The 20001-nt window shown below is 42.7% G+C and overlaps 1 protein-coding gene across 1 annotated transcript; it reads right to left on the reverse strand.

The window, feature by feature from the left end:
- Window positions 1–10184: 10184 nt before the first annotated feature.
- Window positions 10185–19638, reverse strand: bacc1 (BPTF associated chromatin complex component 1). Its single transcript, XM_080013320.1, has 6 exons — window positions 19287–19638; window positions 18415–18509; window positions 17711–17812; window positions 17262–17491; window positions 11796–11900; window positions 10185–10925 (listed from the first exon to the last, which is right to left on the reverse strand). Exons 1-6 carry the CDS (start codon window positions 19305–19307, stop codon window positions 10861–10863), a joined length of 618 nt encoding a protein of 205 aa, XP_079869446.1. The 5' UTR covers window positions 19308–19638; the 3' UTR covers window positions 10185–10860.
- Window positions 19639–20001: the final 363 nt, after the last annotated feature.

Here is a 20001-nt window from a genome sequence, read left to right on the forward strand (position 1 = left end):
AATGAAACAACCTTGAATCCATGTTGGACTGTGCCGCGCTGTAAAGCCTGTTGGAACACCGTCGCTGGGAGAGCGACGTTCTGAACGTCTTCGCCGTCGTCGTCGAGTTACGTCTAAATGCCGTGATTCAATACAAAGTCATCAAAGAACTTGTTCTGGGAAAGTACCGACATCCTCCCAGTTCTCAAGAGGGACAGACCCGGTCGGGTTCTGTTCCCGTGTCGCATCAGTGTTGAGGCGGCTGCGTCAGTCAAGTCGGGCAAGTAAATAACTGACGCGTCGTCTGTATGATGTTACGGCGACGGCACTCGGGCTGTTTACGGCATTTTTGAGGTTTGTCCAAACTTCAGTTTAGTACAGGACTTGGGCTCTATAAGATGTCAACACAAGACAACTGCATATTTTAAATGACCAAGATGTGGCTTTTTAGAGGCACAAGCACAGAATTAAATGGGTGCAGCGTGTCCATCTGACCCCACTAGTCCCCACTACCCTCTAGTGCCCCCCCCCTCACCCCCCAGTTCTGATCCAGTACCAAGAGCCATTGATCTAAGTGAATTGTAACATTTATTACTCCATGGATCCAGTTATCCAACATCAGCCAAAGTATTGTGCCTCTTAGTTGAGCTATCTTAGCTTATTGACCATTCTGTAAAAAATAACCTGTGATTACTGGAATGACAGTGGAGTTAGCGGCACAATTCATTTAGAAACATGACTCTGGATAACTCTTCTTTCAGTGAAAGGAACACGATGAACCCACAGTGTGTCATGCAAAGCTCTGTCCACGTTTACAAAGTCGATGGTTGCAGAAAATGTTCATATTGTGTAAATTCTACACAAAGTAAACACAAAACCAAATGTAGAATTAGAACCTGTTCTGACCTGACCCAAATCCACTTGGCAACCGAGTGAGTTGGTACGTGTTTTATTTGGCTGAATTGATCAAGTATTGCCTATCATGAAGTGTTTTTCGGCAGCGTTTGAAAGAAAAGCACAATAAGAGTCATCCTCCATCCTTCAGTTGTAAATGATCCATCACTGCTGCCTGTTTCTTTATATAGCTTTTAGCTGGTCTTCTTTGAAGGGTTTGCTCGGCCACAAAATGGATTCTGTCGTTGTTTCTTCAAAAACGAAGGGCTCTCTCAGACCGTGTGCCCTGAAGGGGCCAGGTACACTGTAAATGCAGGTTTTCAACCGGCAACTGTCTGCACCGGCCGATTTTAATGACGGCCGGTTGATCGGCTTCTCTGTTGCTCCATTCTCTCCGTTCTGGTGTGTGCTCATCGGTGAAATGAGCCTGTGAGGTCATGGGCCGGGATATAAAAAACATCGACCCTCTGATCCCTCCACGGCGCACGGCCTGAGCCCCGCGGTCCACGGCGTCCATGGCGTCCGGCCGTAGTGCGGGGTGGCTTCTGAAATTATCAGGTCTCCAGGTCTCTATCCCCATCACCAGGACCCAGGCAGGTGTTGAAGAACATCACTTTGATCTGAGGTGATAAGGACATTGTTGGGGGTCTTCATGGCTCCATGTTCATATGTTTATAGTGTATTTATGTTGATAATGTAGATGTTAGCAGCGCTGCCATGACAACGTCCTCCACACTCTCTTGAGCCAGGGGGGGGGGGGTTTGACTGTAGATAATTAAAGCCCCCGCAGGGCTGAGCTCCACGTTGATGACTGTACTCTTCTGTTTTTGGAGAATTCAAACAGGTGTAGTTTAAGGATTTAGGTCGAACAAGCGGAGTCTAAAACTCTTTACTTGACCTACGACAGTGAAAACTTGTAAATTGGAAACTCGGTCATCTTGTCTTTTCTGTATTTTGCTCGGTCGCCTCAAAAGCCATAATTACCCTGGAAAAGCATTGTTTAATGCAGGGACCGGGTGCTTTCCTTTTTATTTCTGTATTTTCTTTCGGGCCAGGAGGCAGACTCCTGGCGTTTTGGATACGGCTTCTTGTGTCTTTATTTTATTTGACCATCCTCCTGTGCGAATGCTATTGCCAAGGGCGTTCACGGTTGATTGGTTTTAGTACATCCTTACTTTCAGAAATTCCCGACGAGCAAAGGTAGATGAGATAAAGTTGTGTTGGTCCTGCACCAAATCAGTTTAAGATTTCAAATCCAAAACTAGAAGTCACTACATCTGACGTGGACAAAACACGAAAATGTCCCTCCCGCTGATCGGCCAGACGTCACCTGTGCCAAAAAGTCCTCCTACCTTCTTCTTAGCTCGCTCCTTAAAATATCTCCTGGCACTTTACTCTGATGGTTCCATGATCACAGGGCACTGTCCTTCTACACTTGCACTTCCTACTTTCCTTTACTTTACTTCTTTTGTTATTGAAATTGACGTCAATAATATGCAGACTGGGTTGTGCTGTGGCACAGCAGCAAAGTTAAAATCACAACAGTGCTGTTTTTGGAAACCCAAACGGTTTCTATCCATGGGAACCATCATTACAACATTATATCCTATAAAAATGCACATTTTAAATTAATCTTAATTGAATAGCTTTAATATCTCTATTTTTAGATGGTTTGTTGCACTCCTCAAATGGAATCTGTCCTCAATGTGTCTCTCTCTCACTGACGACTTACAATGTCGTCAGTGAGAGACTGACTTACAATCATTACCATCACGTGACCATTCACTTGTGAATCATGTAAATAGTTCCTATAAACTGTTAAGAGACAACCTAAAAAAAATAGAACAAATGTAGAAACATCCATCGACTTTTTGGAGTCCTACCGAGTGTTTCACCTCTCGTGTTGTGTTTTCACCATTTACACATGATCAGACTGCTCGTTGGTTTTCTTTCTTCATTGTTGCTGCTGCATCGACGCAAGTGTATCCCAGTGTATGACATCATATAATTATCTTTTCATTTTTATTCTTTTTTTTTTGTTTCCTAAATGGTTCCCATTTCATTCGGTCAATCCTCGGTCAAGTTACTTTGACGGAAATTGTTTCTGCCAAGTCTGGGTCAGTTTGCGTGAAATTTACAGGAAAATTAACATTTCCCATTACAATCATATGGATGAGGCATCCAAAGTTCAACATGTTGAATGACGTCGATCAGGAGCACTTCCAAAGTATCATACATTTCTATTGCTAGTATTTGTGAATGTTAATGTGCTGCTCGCTTTCTGATGATGGTTCCATGGCATCTGCAGGCTTGTTTGATTTATTTTTGGTACAGGCTCCTGAAACAAATGTGTTGACAGATATCTGAGAGCGGTTGCTTGTTGTCTAAGGTAAATACAGACAGGGAGTGTCACTAAGTCAGCTTTAAGTTGCTCTTTGTATTGCACATAAACAACCATCTACCAAAACTAACATCATTCTTTAAGCATTATTTTAAACATGCAATCCACATCAGTGGTGTTGATCTGAACACCATCGTAATTTGAAGCTCAAACCAACGTAGTGAGTAAAAAGAAATCGTAAAAATTATAGTTTTTAAGCCAAAAAAGTGAATTTTTTCTTCAAAACCATGAAATTGTAAATTGGGGGGTTGGAGGTCGTGATGTTGAGTTGTGTAGTGTATTGTGTGAATAGTATTGTGTAATACACATTAAAGCCAGCTTCACACCTGGTCCGTGGTCATGTTCCACAGTGGAGTGGCTGTCCAATCAACTGCGTCTAGGTTTCACATCCCAAAATATGTCAGGGAAAATGTGAGATCTCAGCTTTTGGAGAAGAACAGCGTGTCGTTTGCTCAGCTGGGAATTAACCACATTCCTGAATGAGAGTTAAAACATTTCCTTCATGTTGGCTCAATTCAAAATTCTCTCGTCTAAAAATACAATAAATAAAAATACATTTATTGATAAGGAATACGGTGACATCCAATGTTAACGTTAATCACATCATAATTCTGAAATAGGTGACTTATTGACTTTGTTTTAAGCGCAATCCCAATAAAAAAACATGGCCGACTTCACTTCCTGTCGTCGTGTCAGAGACAAGACGACAGGAAGCAGTTGCAGTTGTTGCATGAATTGGAGAATCTGAGCACACCCCGTAGCCACGATCGGCCGCAGTGCGTTCCACACGGCGGCGCATTCCTCACGGCGGCGCGTTCCGCACGGCGGCGCGTTCTACAAGGCAGTGCGTTGCCACCGCAGTGCTTTAGAGCTTTGTGCGGAATGCGACTCTCCAACCTAATGCATCGACTCATGTTTCTCCTCGTCGTTCGTTGTGTTCAGTGTGAATCAGGCTGAAGAGTGACTGATCACCAGACTTGATTTTATCAACTCTTTAGTATCTTTTTTTTGTTGTTGTTGTGTTTATTGCATTTGCTTAAGAACCTGGTTGGCGTTCGTGGCGGCATCTCATCTCAGCGAGTCGAAAAATGATTGGAAGTGGTGCGGCGCTTCACGGGAACGAAAACCAGAATTCCAACGTAAAATGGGCGAACGTTTTTGAGAAGCTCGGCGACGGTTTTCTCCGTTTTTTGTTTTTTTTTTCTCCGGACCATTTTACCCATGGTCCATATATCCAAAATATAACATTTCTCAGGAGTTTAAAGTCAGCCTTCATATCGACATTGGAAAATGGCCGTTTTGAATACGATGCAATGGTAAATGAAAGGAGTTAAATCACGGCGCGTCGCGAAAAAAATAAGCTTCCGTTGACGTCGTTCAGTCACCGTCAAATCAGTCCGTACACTGCAACATGCAAGAAGCGGCAATATGCAAGAAGCGAAATCAGAGCAGCAATACATCTAAAAGCAATAGAACTCAAGAGCTGCAGCGTGTGCTGTTCAATTAAGACTGGATGTGTGTTTACCATGCACCAGTTTTAAAAGACAAAGGCTCAGATTCTCTACATCAGAGACATCAGGCTTTTTCTCTCATGCCGTCTCGTGCTGTGTTGAGACCTGCAATGTTTGCTCAACTTTCTAGTTTTTAGCTTCACTTATTATTATTTTTTTTATTGTTGCTGCCACTCATCGAAGGCCCTTTCATCTTTTTTTTTTTTTCTTCCTCAAACGACGCGTCCATGTTTGAGAAATATGCTACTCCTGGTGAAATCATGAAGGCTGTTGGCACAATGACTTTGAAAACAATGGGCAAATATTGACACATATCGCGACTCAGATAGTTTGGTTTTAAGAACCTAAACGTAACCGTCGTACTGCTCCCGGAGACACGGGCAGCGGAGGCACCGGCTCCTGTGACGCCCGACCACGTTGAAAAGTGACGTTTTTGCCAAAGTGGAATGTCACTTGAAAGAAGACTGCAAGTGTCAAACCGGGGATAAAGGGAGTGGAAAAGCACATCTACATGTCCTGTACACATTCAGACAAAGTACTTTTCAAGTGTAAATAGTTTGGTTTTGTTAATTCTCTAAATATGACAAAGCTAGAATGATGTATTTTTATGGAAATGTAAAAGAAAACTATTTTGATTCATTCCCTGTTCATGTATTTCACAGCTGTGAAAGATTTTTCATTTTGTAGTCAAGACATCTCTCTCTCTCTCTCTCTCTCTCTCTCTCTCTCTCTCTCTCTCTCTCTCTCTCTCTCTCTCTCTCTCTCTCTCTCTCTCTCTCTCTCTCTCTCTCTCTCTCTCTCTCTCTCTCTCTCTCTCTCTCTCTCTCTCTCTCTCTCTCTCTCTCTCTATATATATAAAATAAAATATAAAATGTGTGTGTGTGTGTATATGAGAAAATGGATTAAAAACGTATCAAACAAAAATGTCTTCATTTTTGTTACCCACATATCTTTTCAGGTTCATGACTGTTATAATCAATAACAGCCATGCAACAAAACAAACATCAAGTTTGTATTGGTACTTGAAATGCAATAATATATATTTGGTGTTGATGTATTCTCTGTGCAACTGGGGGGTATTCCCGGAATCTCGCTGGGATTAAAGTGGCGATAGACACTCACTGAGAACTTCATTAGGAAAACCTGTACATCTACTTATTCATGCAAGTATCTATCAAAAAGGGGAATAAATGTGGTGTCTGCTGGTCTCCTGGGATTTTTCACGCACAACAGTCTCTAGAGTTGACTCAGAATGGTACGAAAAAACAAAAAACATCCATCGAGCGGCAGTTCTGAGGACGGAAACGCCTCGTTGACGAGAGAGGTCAACGGAGAACGGCCAGACTGGCTGGAGCTGACAGAAAGGCCACGGTCACTCAGAAAACCACTCTGTACAACTGTGGTGAGCAGAAAAACATCTAAGAATGCACAACACATGGAACCTTGGGGCTGATGGGCTACAACAGCAGAACCACGTCAGGTTCCACTTCTGTCAGCCAAGAACATAAAGCTGAGGCTGCAGTGGACACAGGCTCCCAAAACTGGACGGTCAGAGACTGGAAACACGTAGCCTGGTCTGATCAATCTCCGTTCCTGCTGAGGCACACTGACGTAGGCTCAGAACTTGGTGCCAACAGCATGAATCCATGAACCCCACCTGCCTTGTGTCAACAGCCCAGGCTGGTGGCGGTGGTGTCACGGGTGGGGATTTTTTTCTTGGCGCACTTTGGACCCGTTAATACCAATCCATCATCACTTGAATGCCACAGCCAATGTGAGTGTTGTTGCTGACCATGTGCATCCCTTCATGGCCACAATTTACCTACTTCCAGCATGATGACGCTCCGTGTCCCAAAACAAAAGTCGTCTCAAATTGGTTTCAGGAACGTGACAAAGAGTTCAATTTTCTTCAGTTTCCTTCCCGGTCACTGATCTGAATCCATTAGAACACCTTTGCGATGTGACAGAACGGGAGATTGGCAGCATCAATGTGCAGCTGCCAAATCTGCAGGAATTGCGTGATGCAATCATGTCAATATGGACCAGAGTCTAAAAAGAATGTTTCCATCACCTTGTGGAATCCATGGCAAGAGGAATTGAGGCTGTTTTGAGAGCAAAGGGAGGCCTCGCCCAGTATTAGCATACAGGTTCTCCTCACTTAACAACCTACCTGTTTAATGACTGTTGGGACTTATGACCAGCTCTCTGACCAGTCTATTGTACACTGTGTACAATACCACGTCTCAGCGTCAAGCATCACCCTTTATATACTATATACACTATATATACACAGTATACACACACTAAATACACTTTACATTATACACTATATATACAGTATATACCATATATACATCATATATACAATATACACTATATATTCTACACTATACACGTGTATATATGTGGCACGGTGGCTTACAGCAAGAAGGTCCTGGGTTCGATTCCCGCCTGGGGTGCTGTTGGCACCGTGCTCTGGCGGGTTAACTCCCAAATTGGAGCCTTTCTGGGTGGAGTTTGCATGTTCTTCCCGTGCTCACATGGGGTTTCCTCCACCTAATGTCAGGAAGGACCCCCACCCAAAAACATGCACCCATCATGGTCTGACCAGCGATGGACACTCGTCAGCAGCTGGGCGTCGACGAACGCTGCCCCCTGCTCCTGGCTGCCCCCCCAGAGGAAGGACAAGCCAAGATGGTTAAATGCAGAGGAACCATTTCACCGGCACCATCCAAAGCGTGTGTGTGTGTGTTGTAGTGTGGTGTATTGCGTGACAATTAAAGATTCTTCTATACACACTATATATACACTATACAGTGGGGCAAAAAAGTATTTAGTCAGCCACAAATTGTGCAAGTTCTCCCACTTTAAAAGATGAGAGAGGCCTGTAATTTTCATCATAGGTTCACCTCAACTATGAGAGACAAAATGAGGAAAAAAAATCCAGAAAATCACTTTGTCTGATGTTTAAAGAATTTATTTGCAAATTATGGTGGAAAATAAATATTTGATCAATAACAAAAGTTAATCTCAATACTTTGTTATATACCCTTTGACAGAGGTCAAACGTTTTCTGTAAGTCTTCACAAGGTTTTCACACACTGTTGCTGGTATTTTGGCCCATTCCTCCATGCACATCTCCTCTAGAGCAGTGATGTTTTGGGGCTGTCGCTAGGCAACAGGGACTTTCAACTCCCTCCAAAGATTTTCTATGGGGTTGAGATCTGGAGACTGGCTAGGCCACTCCAGGACCTTGAAATGCTTCTTACGAAGCCACACCTTCATTGCCCGGGCGGTGGGATCATGGTCATGCTGAAAGACCCAGCCACGTTTCATCTTCAATGCCCTTGCTGATGGAAGGAGGTTTTCACTCAAAATCTCACGATACATGGCCCCATTCATTCTTTCCTTTACACGGATCAGTCGTCCTGGTCCCTTTGCAGAAAAACAGCCCCAAAGCATGATGTTTCCACCCCCATGCTTCACAGTAGGTATGGTGTTCTTTGGATGCAACTCAGCTTTCTTTCTCGTCCAAACACGACAAGTTGAGTTTTTACCAAAAAGTTCTATTTTGGTTTCATCTGACCATATGACTCCCAGTCCTCTTCTGGATCATCCAAATGCTCTCTAGCAAACTTCAGACGGGCCTGGACATGTACTGGCTTAAGCATGGGCACACGTGTGGCACTGCAGGATTTGAGTCCCTGGCGGCGTAGTGTGTTACTGATGGTAGCCTTTGTTACTTTGGTCCCAGCTCTCTGCAGGTCATTCACTAGGTCCCCCCGTGTGGTTCTGGGATGTTTGCTCACCGCTCTTGTGATCATTTTGACCCCATGGGGTGAGATCTTGCGTGGAGCCCCAGATGGAGGGAGATTATCAGTGGTCTTGTATGTCTTCCATTTTCTAATAATTGCTCCCAAGTTGATTTCTTCACAACAAGCTGCTTACCTACTGCAGATTCAGTCTTCCCAGCCTGGTGCAGGTCTACAATTTTGTTTCTGGTGTCCTTTGACAGCTCTTTGGTCTTGGCCATAGTGGAGTTTGGAGTGTGACTGTTTGAGGTTGTGGACAGGTGTCTTTTATACTGATAACAAGTTCAAACAGGTGCCATTAATACAGGTAACGAGTGGAGGACAGAGGAGCCTCTTCAAGAAAAAGTTGCAGGTCTGTGAAAGCCAGAAATCTTGCTTGTTTGTAGGTGACCAAATACTTATTTTACCGAGGAATTTACCAATTAATTCATTAAAAATCCTACAATGTGATTTTCTGATTCTTTCCCCCCATTCTGTCTCTCATAGTTGAGGTATACCTATGATGAAAATTACATGCCTCTCATCTTTTTAAGTGGGAGAACTTTCACAATTGGTGGCTGAATAAATACTTTTTGCCCCACTGTATATACACACTGTATATATATATAAACACACTCTATATACACGATATACATCTCATCGCACTTCACCGTTCTCAGTCTCTCGTTCCTGCTGTCTCAGTATTCACTACACTAGCGTTCGCAATCACCACGCCCCCTTACCATGAGATAACACTATATTTACTATGTACATTATATACACTTTATATACTATATATACCAGCCATGCCCATTACCGTGAATTAACACAAGTCCTCACTTATCAACCAATTCACTTTACGACCTGGTCCTAGGAATGGAACTCGGTCGTTAAGTCTTGTACCTGTAGTGCTGCTAATAAAGCGCTCAGTGAGTGAGTGAGTGAGTGAGTGAGTGAGTGAGTGAGTGAGTGTGTGTATGTATGTATGTGTATGTGTGTGTATGTATCTACTTACCGATATCTTGATTTCAATTTCTTATTTATGTGAACGCAATTTCTGTTTTATAGGGAACAAAATTTGGTATAAGTGGTACGTGCAAATCATTGACTTTCGATCAGTTGAAGTGGAATGTCAATTATCGCGAGGTCTTAAAAGACGTGTCCGTGTGGTTGGCAATCGATGGCCAGGCTGCTTTCCAGGCTTCTCATAGCCACAGCACCGCCCTTGAATTATTAATGTGTTGAATTACATTGTCCCATCAGTGCTCCTCCGGGCTCCGTCGTTGTTAAAGGAACGTCAGGTTGATGTGTTGATCCTGCCGTGCTCTGCGTTCCACTGACACAGCATCCTCACTTCATCGATCTCGTAAATGAACCAGCTTGATAAACCAGGGTAGAGTTGTACACTTCCCCAGACACGTTCCCACCGACCAAACATGGTTTTCCAAACTAACTGGCATGAACAGGAACTTCCAGATTGGAGTTTAAAGAACAGGATTTTGCCCCGGACCTGGGGAAACCCAAAATGTAGACGCAGGTGGTAAGAGCGCTAACAGAAAGACACAAACAAGAATTTACATTTTTCTTTACTAAACAGAATAAGGAGGTCGTACATTGAGTGGTTGTCAAACTAATCCTCGTTATTCTTGACGGTTTGACACATCAACCGGAATTCACCAGAACACCTTCTACTAAATGAGCAGAACAACTTCGGATCGCAAAAAAAAAAAAAATAAAAAAAAAAAAATAATAATAATAATAATAATAATAATCTACAACTGTTATTGACTGGTATGGCTCCTTACCTGGACATTACGCTTAAAAACAAAACTACTGTCCGTACATCAAGACAAAAAGTAGACAGAACGCTAAATATGAGTTTTTATATGTATCCATACTAAATAAGCATGTTCTCCAAGCTTTTCAGTAGCTCTGGAGTTTGTTTCAGCATCGTATCAAAAGTTCCATTTTAAAAATGAAACACATCCTTGAATTAAAAAAAAACAAACAAAAAAAAAAAACTGTTCAATGTTTAAGTACTTCAGCCACTGGTTCAGCTCCTAAAAAGTACTTTCTGTTTAAAGTTTTCCTCTTTGATTCTGGACAAAATCTCTGAAAAGGGATGCGCATCGTAAACCTCTGCGTGTCAAAATAAAAGGTTTCAGAGCAAGGGGAGGGGACAGTGTTTTTAGGGTCAAATTCTTTCCAGGACCTCAGTTTGTACAGTTTGCGTTTTCTGGGTCCAAAGCGCAACTTCCGGAGGCATCGGGGAGGGGTCAACGCGTCAGCGGGAAAGAAGAGGGAGATCGCTAGAGTTCATGATGAGGCTGGAGTCGAGGTTGAGGCTCTCTGGACGGGAGGACACGGAGCAAAGTTACACTGAGAGCCACGAGTGCAGGGGACTTAAACCAGACTTAAGTTATTTACAGGTTCAATGAAAACCTCACTGGCTCTAGTAAGTGGCGTTTTGAAACAGCTTTTATGAAGATTCTGTGTTGTTTTTTTATTTTTTTGGAGGGTGGGGGTACTTTAGTTAAGGCTTGGTTATATTGAAGAATGTATATAAAGCAGACAGGATTTTTGCCAACATCGATCACAATATCTGCTCGGGGACTCAAAATCCAACTGTTTAAAAAAAAAAAAAAGAAGCATATATTTCGTACTGTGAGTAATTGTTGATCATTAATTTTTAGTAAAATCTTGATAAGGCCTTTAAGCGGCTCTGTGTCCCGATTTCTTCATTTAACATAATATCAAACAACTTTTAAACAATTTATTCTTGTTGAAGGTTATTTAATTACCTTGCCTCAGTATACGGTGGTATAGTATACAAATGTAATCAACAAAATGCAAATGTTTAAATTTTGCTTAGTATTAAAAGAAAATACTGTTTCTGTAAATATTATATACATTCATTTAAATTTATTTTGGACTTCATCAAAAAAAATACCAATTATCAAAGAAAATAAATAATATATATGAAATTACCAATAAAAATGCTACCGTCATTGCCACTACGTATTAGAAACTCAATAATAGAAAAATAAAATTATGTAAAAATTTAATGTATATTTTTTTAAATGTAGTGTTCATTCTCCTATTGTTCCTCTGTGCTTTATGCTTCCCCCTTGAGCTGCTGCAACGCCTGAACTTACCATTCGGAGGACCAATAAATTACTCATCTTATATTATGTTATTGGAAGCCTCTATGTTTTTCACCTTGGTCAAAGTTGAGCTTCTTGCTGGAGGAGCCGTCACCGAGCCCCTCGATGTCCACCAGGTCACTGTTGACGTCCGAGTCGTTCAGGGCACTGAGCGTCACATCTGCAGAGACGCAGCAGGAGAAAAGGAAACGAGTCAGAGAAAAAGGAAAACGAAAAAGGTGTTTGACAGTCACACACACACACACACACACACACACACACACACACACACACACACACGAACCCCCATTGAGGTTATGCATGTCTTGATTCAGGAAATTGCGCGCATGCGCATATATATATATATATATATATATATATATATATATATATATATATATATATATATATATATATATATATTGATACAGAATGCGGCGGCGCGACTGGTGTTCAACCAGCCAAAGAGGGCACATGTCACTCCGCTGCTCATCGAGCTCCACTGGTTACCTGTACCCGCGCGCATCAAGTTCAAGTCTCTCATGCTGGCCTACAGAGTGATTGCTGAGAATGCTCCCACCTACTTAAGTGCTCTTGTAAGAGCACATGTTGCCCCCCGGATGCTGCGCTCGTCAAATGAGCGTCGCCTGGCTCTGCCGGCCATACAACCACGGCAATCCAGGCTATTCTCATTTGTAGTTCCACGTTGGTGGAACGAGCTGCCAAAAATGACCAGAGCGGGGACCTCCCTCTCTGTCTTTAAGAAGCACCTGAAGACCCAGCTCTTCAGTGAGTACCTCCTGTCCTAATCTACAATTACTTAGCACCACCTTGCAGTATTTATTGTTACACCAATGTTGTTATTACACTAATCTCTGTCGCAATGTAGCTGAATGTTATTCTCCCTTGTAAGTCGCTTTGGATAAAAGCGTCTGCTAAATGACTAAATGTAAATGTAAATATATATATATATATATATATATATACATATCTATACACACACACACACACACACACACACACACACACACACACACACACACACACACACACACACACACACACACACACACACACACACACACACACACACACACACACATACATACATACATACATACACTGATCTGTTCATTCCAAGTTGTTTACCATTCCACAACATTGTAGTTTATGAACTCCATGTTTGTTTTCCTTTAGAATGCGCCTGTTCACTCCACTACAAGCAGAATGTTTTACTTTGTAAACCTCACCGCCGCTCTCGTCTATAGAATCTGTTTCAGGAGATCGGTTCGACTCCCCTGTTCATCGTAATCTTCCACGCCCGCTTCTCTCGGTCCCAACAGTACCATGTACTTGTGTTTTGAAGCTCTGCGCAATAAAATGGGTGTGTGTGTGTTATTTTTCTGGAATTATTGACCAAAAGCTATTTCAATCAAAAACATCTGAACAGGCCAAGTTACATGTCAACATAGGAGCCTTCTTTCATATCACCTTCACTATTCTTGCCTCCATTGAACTTGTGAGTTTTTGGAGAGTTTCTGCTTGAATTTCGTTGCAGGACGTCAGAACAGCCTCCCAGAGCTGCTGGTTTGATGCCAACTGCCTCCAAAGGTTCTCAATAGGGTGGAGGTCAGGGGAGGATGGGGGCCACACCATGAGTTTCTCTCCTTTTATGCCCATAGCAGCCAATGACACAGAGGTATTCTTTGCAGCATGAGATGGTGCGTTGTCAGGCATGAAGATGGTTTTGCTATGGAAGGCCCGGTTCTTCTTTTTGTACCATGGAAGAAAGTGCTCAGTCAGGAACTCCATATACTTTGCCGAGGTCATTTTCACACCTTCAGGGGCCCACCAGCTCTCTCCCCATGATTCAGCCCAAAACATGACTCCAGCATCTCCTTGCTGACGTGGCAGCCTTGTTGGGACATGGTGGCCATGCACCAACCATCCACTACTCCATCCATCTGCACGGCACTCATCAGTAAACAAGACTGTTTGAAAATGAGTCTTCATGTATTTGGGGTCCTACTATACCAAAATTCCTTAAATTACTACTTTCCGAAGAAGTAGTGTTAAAAAAAAAAAAAAAAAAAAAGGTTTCAAATTGCACATTGTCAGAGTGGAGTCTAATGTGGCCAAACGCATGGTGTCCTTCCTACATAGGAACGATAGTGTTTAAAAACCTTAACAAAACCACAAAGCCACTGAAGACAGTTCACAAGCTTTGGCGACTGTTAAAATAACACAACAAAAACACAACATAAAACATCTGCATATTCTGTTATTGCAGTACAGGCCACAAAGGATGCAGAGCTAGTTTTGTCAGACAACTTGCCTGTGAGACAGGCTCCCACGCCCATGGGCAGGCAGGGCCGGCTCTAGCCATCGCGCATGGTGCTTATTTGGTTTCATGAGGAAACTGAGTAAAATAAAATACATCAAAAAAAACGTTGTTTGGTGGCTGATCGTGCCTGGGTTTTCACGGTTTACGCGCAGGCGCACTGCCGGCAAGGGAGACAGATGCGCCAATTGTGCCCCGATCGCTCCCTCTCTGCACCCCTAGGCAGCCGCCTACAGCATGTCGCCTTTATTAAGAGAAGGCCCTGTGGGCAGGCCTATTTGAGCAGCCAATCGCACTTGCCCTTCCTTCTGTGCTGTACTCCTTCCACCTGCCGGGCTCTACTCTTCTATCCAATATGAGAATTCAAGCTCATCACTCCCATGTTTCTCGCTCACTAAGTGTCTTTGTTTGCTGTACACCTCACTGGGAGTGACGAGCAGTAGGTCTGCAGGAACAAACTTCGACATTTGAATAGAATTCGAAATCTTAAAAAATGTACAACTATTTGAATGCTGAAATTGCCATTCCATTGTATATTTTTATAAAGAAGTAATTGATTATAAATGTTTTGGCTTACATTAGCAGATCAATTCACATGTGATGAGGAGTAAAGTTCAATACAAGTTCATTCAGTTTGTTGCACGGTGAACGCACATGAGAGAGAAACATTCCCGGTACCGCTGCAAAGTCCACGTCGACGGGGACGCACGAGCGCACCGGTCTGTCTCCCTTTCCTCCGCCGTGTCACTGTGTTTGCAAGGGAGAGTATTGAGCCTTTGACCACAATGTCCAGTAATTCCACAGACGTGGCGATGAAAATGGGAAATAAACCCGACCATCAGCGACGGAATGTCCCCTGGTGCAGAGGGGTCCCAACCACCGGCTCACGGACCGTGCCGGACAACGGGGCATTTGCCAACGGACCACGAGAATACGGGCGGGATTTTTTCAGAAGCCATCTGCAATCTGTTGTGCAGCAGCAAGAAACAGTAAATTTAATACATCTCGAGTTTTTATTTGGTTTGTTTGGAGAAAAGATCGCCTCATCCCCTGTACTAATTTTCAGCATTAAAAATTGTAATATTAAAAATGATAAAGCATACAAATTTGAATGTGATTATAGAGGAATATTTTCAGCCCTGTCGAGTCATAGAGCCTCGGGATGCAACGGTCCACGGTAGGCCTGGGCTGACTCACGATTAAATTGTAAATCGGCGATCGACTCCATCGATCGTGATTGACATTGATGACAGACGTTTTTATTTTTATCCGCCAGGAAAGATCTGAGAATTGAAACTGTGTAAGTGCAGTTTACCCTGTTCTGAAACTGGAGCGAAGAGGGGGAGAGGGGGGAAGAGGGAGAGAGGCTCTCCCCCCCTCTGCTCAGAGCTGTACAGTAACCACTGGTGATCGGGTCTCACATCCCATCTACAGTCCCATACAGAGACTTTGAGGAGCAGGTGCTCAAAAAAAGAAAAAAAAAGAAAAGGCACATGGACCCCCAGCAGGATCTATGCATTTTGGCGCTCCGGGCAAACGGGGCAGCACAGCGGAGCCACTGTGCGCACATCGAAGGTGCGCTGAGGTGCAAGGTTTTATGAGGTTTTCCTCATGATTATATCTTGCCCAGACAATCCACTACCTCGACACGCGTTCATTAAAAAAAATAAATAAATAAAAATGCGCTCCGGATAAAAAGGGCACCTCGGGGTCCACGTGGCAGGCGCTCGAGCCTTACTCAAGTCCTTACTCCATACTGTTCCAAAAAAAAACAAAAAACTGGCGCGTCCCCACTGTCGGGACGCACGTCGTCCCGTTGCTTAATTTAGTACAAACTGGAAGTTTTGTGTGAAATCTCTACTTGTAAATAATAAATCCTGCACTTCTGGAACAGGGAGAAGGCATTTTCCACATCACATAATGTGCTTTGCACCCCCGATAAAATCATATATTGGTGATCGCTGGGGGGGCAGCGATCACTGATTGGAAATTTTCATGATCGGCCAAGCCTAGTACACGGTATGTTATCAGAATCAGAATCAGAAATACTTTAATAATCCCAGGGGGAAATTACTTTATTACTTTATCTAACCGTTCGGTACGCCCCCTATGGTTCAATACGCACACGTGTACCGTGGTAATACAATATCATGGTAGAAGTCGGTATGCAGCCTACTGCTGCGGTGCGACGTGCGGTAAGCTATACTGCTTCCCCGCGGCATTCCTCTATTTTTGAGAGGTCTATTTTATCCCACCCCACCCCACTGGGTGCAGCTATGCAGCCTTTACCCTTGAAACACAACAGAAAACTATAGAGTAACAATTTTGTAAAGAGTGCAATCAATCAATCAAAGTGTCCAGTCGGCCATCCCCCTGGGATGGGCGTGTCCCTCTTTATTACTCACTTATCTTAAAAGATCGTTTTGAATGGCTTTTTTGTGGGAATGAAGGAAACCGAGTCTCGCTGGGTTTTACAGTTCTATGTTGTGTTTGTTTTAGTTGCCTACTCAGACCTGCCAACCTTTGGGAAAATATTCTGAGTACCACAACAGTGTAACAGGGAGTCTCTGGGGCGTTTGAGTTACTGCAGCTAAATGACTCCATCAGTTATTCACACTGTAGCCATCTCATAACAAGGCTCATCACATCGAATGCAAGATACGACTACGGCTAACTATATACAGTATACACATTCATGAAGTAATACTATATACAGTATACACATTCTTGTAGTAATACTATATACAGTATACACATTCTTGTAGTAATACTATATACAGTATACATATTCATGTAGTAATACTATATACAGTATACACCTTCTTGTAGTAATACTATATACAGATTCATGTAGTAATACAGTATACAAATTCACATCATTAGGATATACCCCTTGAAATGCATCATCTGGTAAAGTTACTGAACATGTTCACCAACCAGAGATGCACCACAATTTTCTTGCAGATTCCCATTTCCGTTCTGCTGTACGTCTATGACAAATACATCATGTGATCTGATCATGCTCACGTGATTGAACAGCTCCACATACGGACTACACTGCAATTTTCAGCACTTAAGCAAATTAGAACAACCCACCAATGAACTTGAATCCCGAGACACCAAACTCATACAATGCAAAATAAAGATAATTTTCAAGTAAATCTAAAGACTGTCGGAAATAGATCTATTCCTCAAACTCGCCTGCCGTCTTCTGCTTCTTGGTGGGAGGAGCCAGGGCGGGGCTGCTCTGCATGCCCGTCGCCACGATGACCTGAGAGGTGGGAACAGCGATCATCGCCGGGACGGTCTGCGTCGGCGCCAGCGCCATGGCGACGGGGGCTTTCTTGACAGCCTTTTTGGGCGATTCAGAGGAGATGGGGACTCGGCTGTCCTCATACAGTTTCCTCTTCACCGTGCTCTTTATCTGGGCTCTGCGGTCGGGGAGGCGTTCACATGCATGTCATTGATTGCCGGAGACACTGAACCAGGTCAGATTCCAAGTAAAATTATTTTTCATCAATGCGAAATGAAAGTGTGGATTACCTGCCATTTACAAACAATAAATTCACATTGTTTACCAGCAGATTACTACAAATACAAATCCCACACATTAGACATGGACACGGCCCGACGGAGCCCCGCTAACTTACACGGTGCGTTCTTTGATTACTGTGCTTATGTTATTCAGGTCATCTCCGAATCGCCGCACTGCCAAGCGAAGCATCTCGATCTCTGTTTCTGTCCATTTGGCTCTGAAACAAAAAGAAACATAGCAGATACAGTCATAAACAACTATATTGGTTAATGTTGCTTATGAGTCACTATGTACAAAAAAAACAAAACTTTTTCGGCACTTTCATATTATCTCAAAGGACTTCATGCAAAACGAATATAATCAATTTTCAATGTCATCCTTATTTATCTCATTGTCATCTACTATTGTAAGGTTCTATTTTGAACCATGCTGGATTAAATGTACATTTCCCTGGCATTATCCATGTCGTAAAAGCAGTTCTGGATGACTTTTATTACGTTGAATGATTTGAAGAACAAAACCATAACCATAACTAACATTTGAAAAGTCCTTGAAAGTTGTTGTCCTTGAAAGTCCTGTTTCTTGTCATTGAAAACCTGTGATATTTGGTTATTCAAACACTTCAGCACAAAGGGGGGCTATTTTCAAGTTATTTCAGCACTTCAATTACTGAGGACAAAATTCAAGCACTTCAAGCATCTGTTAAGAACCCCCTGATTTTGAAGTAATACGCCCAAAGCAACAAGTAGATGCGTTCAGCCAAAATAATGAGCATCAGGGTGTGAGGTTAGAACCAGGAGCATGCGTTGGACGTCTCACCCTGCAGGGCTGGAGTCGGACACGGGATGCAACTGCATGGTCAGCTCCCCCAATTTGGTGAAGGCAGCACCCGCTGCCGAGAATATCTCACCCACCTGAAAGACACGGGACATGGAGCAATCACAATCAGAATTATTGTATTTCGGCGGGTCCATTTACATGTACGAGGAATATGTCATCACACAGATGATTAGCATTTCAAGTCTGAGTAAAATGGAATGAAGGTAAATTAAAATACATTTCCAAATATACACAAGTAATCAAAAATACAAAACATAAATAGTGAAATATATAAAAATATACAGAATATAGAAATGTGATTCTAAGCACGGGCTCATTTATTGGTATGGTATGAGTGGCAAAACATTCGATGTGTTTACTATGTGATAAGACTAGAGTCGAAGTTTTTTTTTTTTCTTTTTAATCAGAATCTATTTTTGTTCAAACAGAACATCTCTCCTGTTCAACAACGTATTGCGGCCAAGTAGTATTTATTTGGCACAAGGGAGAGGACACGAACAAGATTATTCTATGAGGCGTTATGAGAACAGTTTCCATGACTCTGATTCTGACCAAAATAAATAAAAATCTAACTAAACGTGAATGTTAAAGTTAAGAACAAAGACTATTATTATCATTATTATTATTATTATTATTATTATTAGGCCTAATGACTTTTAAGGCCTAATATTTAAATACATCCATCAAAAATAATACGGAATAATAACAGAGGCATAAGAAAAGAAAATAGCAAAGATATACCACACGGCGAAATATTAACTAAACAATATCAAAAGAGGGCAAGAGAATAAATCTGTTATTAAACAAAACAAAAAAAAAAAACCACCAATCCATCTTTGGCCAGAGCTTACCTTCGCCGACGCAGAAGTCATTCTGCCGAGGCCGACGAAAAGTTCTTCTTATGGATCTAAATACGATTTTCTTCCTCCTTCGAAACAACGACGCCGCCGCTCGGCTTCGCTCGCTGGGTCGCGGAGCTCGGAGCAGCTCGGAGCAGCTAGCGCGGGCTCACAGCGGGACGCGCGCCATCCAGCCTCCCCCACAGTCACTCACTGGGAAAAGTGAACTCCTGGAATTTTAAAGCCGATAGTTGCGTGGTCTACTTTTTATTATTATTATAATTATTATTATTATAATTATTATTATTATAATTATTATTATTATTCGCTGATGGATTCAATTCAACGTCGGTGAAAAAGCACCCACAGGAGCCGCGTCTTGTTCTGCTGTTCGGAGGCGGCTGGTACTGAGTTGTAGACGCACCAGCGCCCCCAGCCGGACGGGAGTCCACGCTACGAGGACCTCTAGCGGAGCGATGGAGGAGTGCAGACTCACCCTAACCCTTACCTGTTTTGTTTTTTAATGTCATTTGTATTATTTTTGATTTCCTATTTTCCACCACGTGTTATTATATCACTCATTCGTGTGATTTAATTTATTGTCTCATCTAATGCGCCTTGTACGTCAGGAGGGTTATTGTCGCGCTCCTTGGTGTTCGGAGACGGATCCGTGCTTAAAACAAAGAATCCCATTGGTGCGTCTGAGTGGAAGGGGCGGGGCTTATCT

The sequence above is a fragment of the Zeus faber genome (genome assembly GCF_960531495.2).
Source record: "Zeus faber genome assembly, chromosome: 14".
Classification (NCBI taxonomy): Eukaryota; Metazoa; Chordata; class Actinopteri; order Zeiformes; family Zeidae; genus Zeus; species Zeus faber.